This window comes from Oncorhynchus masou, chromosome 29 (genome assembly GCF_036934945.1).
Source record: "Oncorhynchus masou masou isolate Uvic2021 chromosome 29, UVic_Omas_1.1, whole genome shotgun sequence".
In the NCBI taxonomy this organism is placed as follows: Eukaryota; Metazoa; Chordata; class Actinopteri; order Salmoniformes; family Salmonidae; genus Oncorhynchus; species Oncorhynchus masou.
The window spans coordinates 16,173,076-16,185,306 of NC_088240.1; the positions used below are offsets into that span (position 1 = coordinate 16,173,076).

Sequence of the window (12,231 nt, forward strand, 5' to 3'; positions counted from 1 at the left end):
AGAAGAGAAGAAAGGAGAAGGGGGGGGTGAAATGAGGAGAACTATAGTTGCATATAACTAGGTTCCTCCACTGTATTCACATCCTACCATATCTTTATCTGTACATTATACCTTGAAGCTATTTTATCGCCCCCAGAAACCTCCTTTTACTCTCTGCTCCAGACGTTCTAGACGACCAATTCTCATAGCTTTTAGCCGTACCCTTATCCTACTCCTCCTCTGTTGATGTAGAGGTGAATCCAGGCCCTGCAGTGCCTAGCTCCACTCCTATTCCCCAGGCGCTTTCTTTTGATGAATTCTATAACTGTAAAAGCCTTGGTTTCATGCATGTTAACATTAGAAGCCTACTCCTTAAGTTTGTTTTATTCACTGCTTTAGCACATTCTGCCAACCTGGATGTTGTAGTCGTGTCTGAATCCTGGCATAAGGAAGACCACCAAAAATTCTGAAATCTTCATCCCTAACTACAACATTTTCAGACAAGATAGAACGGCCAAAGGGGGTGGTGTTGCAATCTACTGCAAAGATAGCCAGCAGAGTTCTGTCCGACTATCCAGGTCTGTACCCAAACAATTTGAACTCCTACTTTTAAAAATACACCTCTCTAAAAAAAGTCTCTCACCGTTGCCGCCTGCTATAGACCACCCTATGCCCCAGCTGTGCTCTGGACACCATACGTGATCTCATTGCCCCCCATCCATCTTCAGAGCTCGTACTGCTAAGCGACCTAAACTGGAAGATGCTTAACACCCCAGCCATCCTACAATCTAAGCTTGATGCCCTCAATCTCACACAAATTGTCAATGAACCTACCAGGTACCACCCCAAAGCCGTCATAACCAACTTGCCCTCTAAATACACCTCTGCAGTTTTCAACCAAGATCTCAGTGATCACTGCCTCATTGCCTGCTTCCGTAATGGGTCAGCGGTCAAACGACCTCCACTCATCACTGTCAAACGCTCCCTGAAACACTTCAGCGAGCAGTCCTTTCTAATCGACCTGGCCGGGGTATCCTGGAAGGACATTGACCTCATCCAGTCAATAGAGGATGCCTGTTTTTTTTAAATGATTTCCTCACCATTTTAAATAAGCATGCCCCATTCAAGAAATTTAGAACCAGGAACAGATATAGCCCTTGGATCTCTCCAGACCTGACTGCCCTTAACTAACACAAAAACATCATATGCATTAGCGTCGAACAGCCCCGTGATATGCAGCTTTTCAGGGAAGCTAGAAACCAATGTACACAGGCAGTTAGAAAAGCCAAGGTTAGCTTTTTCAAGCTGAAATTTGCTTCCTGCAACAACAAAAGTTCTGGGACACTGTAAAGTCCATGGAGAATAAGAACACCTCCTCCCAGCTGCCCACTGCACTGAAGATAGGAAACACTGTTACCACCGATAATTCCACTATAATTGAACATTTCAAAAAGCATTTTTCTACAGCTGGCCATGCTTTCCACCTGGCTACCCCTACCCCAGGTCAACAGCACTGCACCCCCCACAGCAACTCGCACAAGCCTTCCCCATTTCTCCTTCTCCAAAATCCAGTCAGCTGATGTTCTGAAAGAGCTGCAAAATCTGGACTCCTACAAATCAGCCAGGCTAGACAATCTGGACCATTTCTTTCTAAAATTATCTGCCCAAATTGTTGAAACCACTATTACTAGCCTGTTCAACCTCTCGTGTTGTCTGAGATTCCCAAAGATTGGAAAGCAGCTGCGGTCATCCCCCTCTTCAAAGGGGGACACACTCTTGACCCAAACTGCTACAGACCAATATCTATCCTACCCTGCCTTTCTAAGGTCTTCGAAAGCCAAGTCAACAAACAGAATACCAACCATTTTGAATCCCACCATACCTTCTCCGCTATGCAATCTGGTTTCAGAGCTGGTCACGGGTGCATCTCAGCCACGCTCAAGGTCCTAAACAATATCGTAATTGCCATCGATAAGAAACAATACTGTGCAGCCGTATTCATTGATTTGGCCAAGGCTTTCGACTTTGTCAATCACCACATCCTCATTGGCAGACTCGATAGCCTTTGTTTCTCAAATGATTGCCTCGCCTGGTTAACCAACTACTTCTCTGATAGAGTTCAGTGTGTCAAATCGGAGGGCCTGTTGTCCGGGCCTCTGACAGTGTCTATGGGGGTGCCACAGGGTTCAATTCTTGGACCGACTCTCTTCTCTGTATACATCAATGATGTCACTCTTGCTGCTGGTGAGTCTTTGATCCACCTCTACGCAGACGACACCATTCTGTATACTTCTGGCCCTTCTTTGGACACTGTTAACAACCCTCCAGTCGAGCTTCAATGCCATACAACTCTCCTTCCGTGGCCTCCAATTGCTTTTACGAGTAAAACTAAATGAATGCTCTTCAACCGATTGCTGCCTGCACCTGCCCACCTGTCCAACATCACTACTCTGGACAGTTCTGACTTAGAATATGTGGACAACTACAAATACCTAGGTGTCTGGTTAGACTGTAAACTCTCCTTCCAGACTCACATCAAAAATCTACAATCCAAAATTAAATCTATAATTGGCTTCCTATTTCGCAACAAAGCATCCTTCTCTCATGCTGCCAAACATACCCTTGTAAAACTGACCATCCTACCAATCCTCGACTTCGGCGATGTCATTTACAAAATAGCCTCCAATACCCTACTCAACAAATTGGATGCAGTCTATCACAGTGCAATCAGTTTTTGTCACCAAAGCACCACATACTACCCACCATTGCGACCTGTACGCTCTCGTTGGCTGGCCCTCGCTTCATACTCGTCGCCAAACCCACTGGCTCCATGTCATCTACAAGACCCTGCTAGGTAAAGTCCCCCCTTATCTCAGCTCACTGGTCACCATAGCATCACCCACCTGTAGCCCGCACTCCAGCAGGTATATCTCTCTGGTCACTCCCAAAACCAATTCTTCCTTTGGCCGCCTCTCCTTCCAGTTCTCTGCTGCCAATGACTGGAACGAACTACATAAATCTCTGAAACTGGAAACACTTATCTCCCTCACTGGCTTTAAGCACCAGCTGTCAGAACAACTCACATATTACTGCACCTGTACATAGCCCATCTATAATTTAGCCCAAACAACTACCTCTTCCCCTGCTGTATTTATTTATTTTGCTCCTTTGCACCCCATTATTTCTATTATTCCGCTGCATATCTACCATTTGAGTGTTTTACTTGCTATATTGTATTTACTTCGCCACCATGGCTATTTTTTGCCTTTACCTCCCTTATCTCACATTGTATATAGACTTGTTTATACTGTATTATTGACTGTATGTTTGTTTTACTCCATGTGTAACTCTGTGTCGTTGTATGTGTCGAACTGCTTTGCTTTATCCTGGCCAGGTCGCAATTGTAAATGAGAACTTGTTCTCAACTTGCCTACCTGGTTAAATAAAGGTGAAATAAATAAATAAATAAATAAAAAAGTTTTAAAAAATAGAACGAAGAAACAAGGAAAGAACAGGACATTGAGAGACCAAGACAAAACGGATTAAAAAGATGAATGTGTGTGAGTGATTCCCGTAGCTGCGAGCCAAAGCCAAGCTTAGTCACAAAAGAGATTATTTTGTTGATTATCAAAACGATCTTTGGTTTGTAAGTGAAGTGCTCTGAACCGAACTAGGATTTTGTTTCCCTTTCTTGAACCATCCGAGTGCTATTCTATGAACATTAAATATATTTAAAAAAATTAAAGCTGACTCTTCCTCTGTTTACACCACCCCTTGCTACCGCATAGATCAGAACCCCCCTGGACTGATAACACTAGATCGATAGAGGAGAGAAAACGAGCTGGATCGGTAGAGGAGAGAACACGAGATGGATTGGTAGATGGGTAGATGAGATAATACTAGATAGAGAAGAGAATACAAGATGGATAGAAGAGGACTGGCCACCCATTATAGCCTGGTTCCTCTCTAGGTTTCTTCCTAGGTTCCGGCCTTTCTAGGGAGTTATTCCTAACAACCGTGCTTCGACACCTGCATTGTTGCTGTTTGGGGTTTTAGGCTGGGTTTCTGTACAGCATGTTGTGACATCATCTGATGTAAGAATGGCTTTATAGATAAGATAGATAAGATAGATAGATGAGACAACTTCAACAATATAAAAAGCAAGAGCAGGAGAAGAACAGAGCACTAGAGGAGAGGATCAGACTGCTAGAGGAGAGGGTTAGAGGGATGGCGTGTGACAGAACAACCCACTAGAGGTGGCCACCCCTGCAGAGAAGCCAGCAGACCAGCCCACCTCATCTCCTGACAAAAGTTTTGACACCACAGCAGAACAGTCCACACCAGACCCTGACCATAGCATCAACATCACAGCAGAACAGACAAATGAAGAACCCCAAGCCCAGAGGACCTCACGACCTCAACACATCACCGGGGGCAAACTACCTGCCCTCCAGAATACCTACACCACCCGAAGTCACAGAAAGGCCAAAAAGATCAAGGACAACAACCACCCGAGTCACTGCCTGTTCACCCCGCTATCATCCAGAAGGCGAGGTCAGTACAGGTGCATCAAAGCTGGGACCGAGAGACTGAAAAACAGCTTCTATCTCAAGGCCATCAGACTGTTAAAACAGTCGTCACTAACAATGAGGGGCTGCTGCCACCATACTGACTCAACTCCAGCCATTTTAATAATGGAAAAATTGATGTAATAAATGTATCACTAGCCACTTTATATAATCTTTACATACCCTACATTACTCATCTCATATGTATATACTGTACTCTATACCATCTACTGCATCTTGCCTATGCCGTTCGGCCATCACTCATCCATATATTTTTATGTACATATTCTTATTCATTCATTTACACTTGTGTGTACAAGGTAGTTGTTGTGAAATTGTTAGGTTAAATTACTTGTTAGATATTATTGCATGGTCGGAACTAGAAGCACAAGCATTTCGCTACACTCGCATTAACATCTGCTAACCATGTGTATGTGACAAATAAAATTTGATTTGCTACCACGAAAGACTTCCACCCTGCTACCATACAGCAGGTAAACGCAAGTATTTCCAATGACAGTGCCTCAAAACCAAATGTTTTCCTGGCCCACCACTCCACCCTGGACTTGAACAGCATCTATGACCAGGTCCACCTATACAAGGCAGCAGTGCCCACCTTCGCCAGGACTCTAAAGACATCGCTCTCAAACGCAGCCCCAACACTTCACACAGGAGCAACAAATCAATGGATACCCCGCCCAGACCAGCGACACTCCCAAACCTGCGGGACCCCCCCTGGACCTACACAGAGGACCCATGCCGAGAGGACCTACATCCAGACCACAACACCACCAGCCACATACACACACACACACACCCACCAATCAACACCCCCACCAATCAACCATGCCCACAACCCATTTAGGCCCCCTCAGATCCGACCTATGCCCCACCCCCGCAAAGAGGGCCTCAACATGGAAGTTACACATACGCCCAGGCAGTGAGTGGGCAAACAGGCCCAACCCCCACTCTTACATTAGCCCAAGCCAATGGCATGTACCAGATGCTCAGCAGGCTCTGCTCACACTTACTGGCCTGAGGCCAAACCACACGACCAACAACATTGGACACTTTATGGAACACAAATCCTTCACCATCTCATCCTGGAATATCCAAGGCCTGAGGTCATCTGCCTTTGGCCTAAAGAGCAGGAACCTGGACTTCATCAAAGAAATCTGAAATACAGACATTGTCATCCTACAAGTAAACCTGGTATAGAGGAGACGGACCCACTGGTTGCCCTCTAGGTTACAGAGAGCTGGTAGTCCCATCCACTAAACTACCAGGTGTGAAACAGGAAAGGGACTCAGGGGGTAAGCTAATTTGGTAAAGAGCAGACCTAACTTAATCTATTAAATTAATCAAAACAGGAACATTTTACATTTGGCTAGAAATTCAAAAGGAAATTACCTCAACAGAGAAAAATATTCTCCTGTGTGCTACCTATATCCCCCCACTAGAATCCCCATACTTTAATGAAGACAGCTTCTCCATCCTGGAGGGGGAAATCAATCATTTCCAGGGAGAGAATGTACTAGTCTGTGGCGACCTAAATGCTATCCTGGAGGGGGAAATCAATCAATTCTCTTCCAGTGAGAATTTACTAGTCTGTGGCAACCTAAATGCCAGAACCAGACAAGAACCTGACACCCTCAGCACACAAGGGGACAAACAGCTGCCTGGAGGTGACAGCATTCCCTCCCCCATATGCCCCCCTAGACACAACTATGACATCATAACCAACAAAAACAAGTCACAACTCCTGCAGCTCTGTCGCACGCTGGGTATGTACAAAGTTAATGGTAGGCTTCGAGGGGACTCCTATGGTAGGTACACCTATAGCTCATCTCTTGGCAGTAGTACTGTAGACTATCACTGACTTCAACCCAGAGTCTCTCAAAGTGTTCACAGTCAGCCCACGTACACCCCTATCAGACCACAGCAAAATCACAATCTACTTGAAAAGAACAAAACTGGAAAACACTAAACACAAATAATTATCGATCCAAAATGGAGATGTATGGGTAAATCACTTCTCCAATCTTTTTGGCTCTATAACAAAGAATAAACAGCAAAAACATATACATGATCAAATACAAATCTTAGAATCAACTATTAAAGACTACCAGAACCCACTGGATTCTCCAATTACCTTGAATGAACTACAGGACAAAATAAAAACCCTCCAACCCAAAAAGGCCTGTGGTGTTGATGGTATCTTCAATGAAATGATCAAATTTATAGACAACAAATTCTAATTGGCTATACTAAAACTAACATCATCCTTAGCTCTGGCATCTTCCCCAATATTTGGAAACAAGGACTGATCAACCCAATCCACAAAAGTGGAGACAAATTTGACCACAATAACTACCGTTGGATATTGCAAATTATAGTGGAAAATAAGTATTTGGTCAATAACAGAAGTTTCTCAATACTGTTATATACCCTTTGTTGGCAATGACAGAGGTCAAACGTTTTCTGTAAGTCTTCACAAGGTTTTCACACACTGTTGCTGATATTTTGGCCCATTGCTCCATGCAGATCTCCTCTAGAGCAGTGATGTTTTGGGGTTGTTGCTGGGCAACATGGACTTTCAACTCCCTCCAAAAATGTTCTATGGGGTTGAGATCTGGAGACTGGCTAGGCCACTCCAGGACCTTGAAATGCTTCTTACGAAGCCACTCCTTCGTTGCCCGGGCGGTGTGTTTGGGATCATTGTCATGCTGAACGACCCAGCCACGTTTCATCTTCAATGCCCTTGCTGATGGAAGGTTTTTTTTACTTATAAATCTCACAATACATGGCCCCATTCATTCTTTCCTTTACACGGATCAGTCGTCCTGGTCCCTTTGCAGAAAAACAGCCCCAAAGCATGAGGTTTCCACCCCCATGCTTCACAGTAGGTATGGTGTTCTTTGGATGCAACTCAGCATTATTTGTCCTCCAAACACGACGAGTTGAGTTTTAACCAAAAAGTTATATTTTGGTTTCATCTGACCATATGACATTCTCCCAATCTTCTTCTGGATCATTCAAATGCTCTCTAGCAAACTTCAGACGGGCCTGGACATGTACTGGCTTAAGCAGGGGGACACGTTTGGCACTGCAGGATTTGAGTCCCTGGTGGCGTAGTGTGTTACTGATGGTAGGCTTTGTTACTTTGGTCCCAGCTCTCTGCAGGTCATTCACTAGGTGCCCCTGTGTGGTTCTGGGATTTTCGCTCACCGTTCTTGTGATCATTTTGACCCCACGGGGTGAGATCTTGCGTGGAGCCCCAGATCGAGGGAGATTATCAGTGGTCTTGTATGTCTTCCATTTCCTAATAATTTCTCCCACAGTTGATTTCTTCAAACCAAGCTGCTTACCTATTGCAGATTCAGTCTTCCCAGCTTGGTGCAGGTCTACAACTTTGTTTCTGGTGTCCTTTGACAGCTCTTTGGTCTTGGAGTGTGACTGTTTGAGGTTGTGGACAGGAGTCTTTTATACTGATAACAAGTTCAAGCAGGTGCCATTAATACCAGGTAACGAGTGGAGGACAGAGGAACCTCTTAAAGAAGGTCTGTGAGAGCCAGAAATCTTGCTTGTTTGTAGGTGACCAAATAATTATTTTCCACCATAATTTGCAAATAAATTAATTAAAAATCCTACAATGTGATTTTCTGGATTTTTTTTCTTCTCATTTTGTCTGTCATAGTTGAAGTGTACCTATGATGAAAATTACAGGCCTCTCATCTTTTTAAGTGGGAGAACTTGCACAATTGTTCGCTGACTAAATACTTTTTTACCTCACTGTATATCAACGAATTGGTGAGGGCACTAGAACAGTCTGCAGCACCCGGCCTCACCCTACTAGAATCTGAAGTCAAATGTCTGCTGTTTGCTTATAATCTGGTGCTTCTGTCACCAACCAATGAGGGCCTACAGCAGCACCTAGATCTTCTGCACAGATTCTGCCAGACCAGGGCCCTGACAGTAAATCTCAGTAAGACCAAAATAATGGTGTCCAAAAAGGTCCAGTCGCCAGGACCAGAAATACAAATTCCATCTAGACACCATTGCCCTAGAGCACAAAAAAAACTATACATACCTTGGCCTAAACATCAGCGCCACAGGTAACTTCCACAAAGCTGTGAACGATCTGAGAGACAAGGCAAGAAGGGCATTCTATGCCATCAAAAGGAACATAAAATTCTACATACTAATTCGGATCTGGCTAAAAATACTTGAATAAGTTATAGAACCCATTGCCCTTTATGGTTGTGAGGTCTGGGGTCCGCTCACCAACCAAGAATTCACAAAATGGGACAAACACCAAATTGAGACTCTGCACGCAGAATTCTGCAAAAATATCCTCTGTGTACAATGTAGAACACCAAATAATGCATGCAGAGCAGAATTAGGCCGATACCCGCTAATTATCAAAATCCAGAAAAGAGACGTTAAATTCTACAACCACCTAAAAGGAAGCAATTCCCAAACCTTCCATAACAAAGTCATCACCTACAGAGAGATGAATCTGGAGAAGAGTCCCCTAAGCAAGCTGGTCCTGGGGCTCTGTTCACAAACACACCCCACAGAGCCCCAGGACAGAAAACACAATTAGACCCAACCAAATTATAAGAAAACAAAAAGATAATTCCTTGACACATTGGAAAGAATTAACAAAAAAACAGAATGCTATTTGGCCCTAAACAGAGAGTGCAGTGGCAGAATACCTGACCACTGTGACTGACCCAAACTCAAAGAAAGCTTTGACTATATTCAGACTCAGTGAGCATAGCCTTGCTATTGAGAAAGGCTGCCGTAGGCAGACCTGGCTCTCAAGTGAAGACAGGCTATGTGCACACTGCCCACAAAATGAGGTGGAAACTGAGCTGCACTTTCTAACCTCCTGCCAAATGTATGACCATAGAAACAAATTTCCCTCAGATTACACAGATCCACAAAGTATTTGAAAACAAATCCAATTTTGATAAACTCCCATATCTGTTGGGTGAAATACTAGTGTGCCATCAAAGCAGCATGATTTATGACCTGTTGCCACAAGAAAAAGGGCAACTAGTGAAGAACAAACACCCTTGTAAATAGAACCCATATATGTTAATTTATTTTCCCTTTTGTACTTTCACTATTTGCACACCATTACAACACTGTATATATACACACACAACATTTGTAATGTCCTTATTATTTTGTGTGTAATGTTGAGAGAATATAAAATTTGACTGAACACAAATATAAACGCAACATGTAAAGTGTTGGCCCCATGTTTCATGACCTGAAATAAGAGCCCAGAAATGTTCCATCCCCCCAAAAGTCTGCATAGATAGATAAGATAGATAAAATTAGATAGATAAGATAGATAGGATAGATAGGAGGAGAGACCACTAGATAGATAGATAGGGGCGGCAGGGTAGCCTAGTGGTTAGTGCATTGGACTAGTAATCGGAAGGCTGCAAGTTCAAACCCCCGAGCTGACAAGGTACAAATCTGTCGTTCTGCCCGAAGTTAACCCACTGTTCCTAGGCCGTCATTGAAAATAAGAATTTGTTCTTAACTGACTTGCCTGGTTAAATAAACATCCCTAGTGAGCATTTCTACTTTGCATTTCTACTTTGTGGTATATCAATAAGCCAATTAAACAGCATGATCATTACACAGGTGCACCTTGCGCTGAGGACAATAAAAGGCAATGAAAATGTGCAGTTGTGTCACACAACACAATGCCACAGATTTCTCAAGTTGAGGGAGCGTGGAATTGGCATGCTGACTGCAGGAATGTCCAACAGAGCTGTTGTCAGAGAACGTGTAACCACGCCAGCCCAGGACCTCCACATCCAGTTTCTTCACCTGCAGAACCGTCTGAGGAGGGGGTGGTGCTGAGGAGTAATTCTGTCTGTAATAATGCCCTTTTGTGGGAAAAACTAATTCTGATTGGCCAAGTGGCCCACCCCAGGCCCAGTCATGTGAAATGCATACATTTGGGCCTAATGGATTTATTTCAATTGACTGACTTCCTTCGATGAACTCAAACTCAGTAAAACCTTAGAAATGGTTTATATTTTTGTTCAGTATAGACAGATAGAGAGTACTAGATAGATAGAGGAGAGACCTGAACACGTCAGAACTGTGTGATAAGCCATGAAAGTGTCCTGACCTCTTTAGCCACGGTGTGCCAGTGCAGGTGGCTCTCACACATGTCCATTCGCTCCTGATGCAGGAACTTGCACTTATCAGGAACCAGCAGGGCATCACTCACAAACTCTCCAACTGCAAAACACAGATGAATGATTCTCACACACACACGCGCACACACACTGTGTTAGCGCCACTGACAGAGTGTGTAAGGAAATTGTGCAATATGTATAATGTATGTGGCTACATGAGAAGCGTACAGTGTGTATGACAGAGGTAACGTGCAATGTAAAGTGAATTCGGAAAGTATTCAGACCCCTGGACTTGTTACACCTTTTGTTACATTACAGCCTTGTTCTAAAATGGATTAAATAGTCCCCCCCCCCCACCAATCTACACAAAATACACCATAATGACAAAGCAAAAACAGATTTCATTATTTTTGAGCAAATTTATTTTTTTAAACTGAAATGTTACGTTTACATAAGTTTTCAGACCCTTTCCTCAGTACATTGTTGAAGCACCTTCGGCAGCGAATTACGGCCTTGAGTCTTCTTGGGTATGATGCTACAAGCTTGGCACACTTACAGAACCAGTCAAAAGTTTGGACACCTACTCATTCAAAGGTTTTTCTTTGTTTTTTACTATTTCCTACATCATAGAATAGTAGTGAAGACATCAAAACTATGAAATCATGTAGTAACCAAAGAGGTTTTAAACAAATCAAAGTATATTTTATGATGACAGCTTTGCCCACTTGGCATTCTCTCAACCAGCTTCATGATGTATTCACCTGGAATGCATTTCAAATCAACAGGAGTGCCTTGTTAAAAGTTAATTTGTGAAATTTCTTTCCTTCTTAATGCATTTGAGCCAATCAGTTGTGACTAGGTAGAGGTGGTATACAGAAGATAGCCCTATTTGGTAAAAGACCAAGTCCATATTATGGCAAGAACAGCTCAAATAAGCAAAGAGAAATGACAGTCCATCATTACTTTAAGACATGAAGGTTAGTCAATGTGGAAAATGTCAAGAACTTTGAAAGTTTCTTCAAGTACAGTCGCAAAAACCATCAAGCGCTATGATGAAACTGGCTCTCATGAGGACCGCCACAGGAAAGGAAGACCCAGAGTTGCCCCTGATGCAGAGGATAAGTTCATTATAGTTACCAGGCTCAAAAATTGCATCCTAAATAAATGCTTCATAGAGTTCAAGTAACAGACATCTCAAAATCAACTTTTCAGAGGAGACTGCGTGCATCAGGCCTTCACAGTCAAATTGTTGCAAAGAAACCACTACTAAAGGACACGAATAAGAAGAAGTGACTTGACCAAGAAACACGAGCCATGGATATTAGATTTTTGGTTCCAACCGCCGTGTCTTTGTAAGACGCAGAGAAGGTGAACAGATGATCTCTGCATGTGTGGTTCCTACCGTGAAGCATGGAGGAGGTGTGATGGTGCTTTGCTGGTGACACGGTCTGTGATTTATAATAGTATTCAAGGCACACTTAACCAGCATGGCTACCACAGCATTCTGCAGCAAC

At 43.4% G+C, this 12,231-nt stretch overlaps 1 protein-coding gene across 2 annotated transcripts in view; it reads right to left on the minus strand.

Annotated features, from left to right (window-relative positions):
* The window catches only part of LOC135519071 (amyloid-beta A4 protein-like), a 44,509-nt gene that overhangs the window by 15,474 nt on the left and 16,804 nt on the right, over positions 1-12,231 (minus strand). For both annotated transcript variants that reach the window (XM_064944123.1, XM_064944122.1), the window contains exon 4: positions 10,708-10,820. In XM_064944123.1, the coding sequence (XP_064800195.1) occupies positions 10,708-10,820 (113 nt within the window). The remainder of the gene's footprint in view (positions 1-10,707; positions 10,821-12,231) is intronic.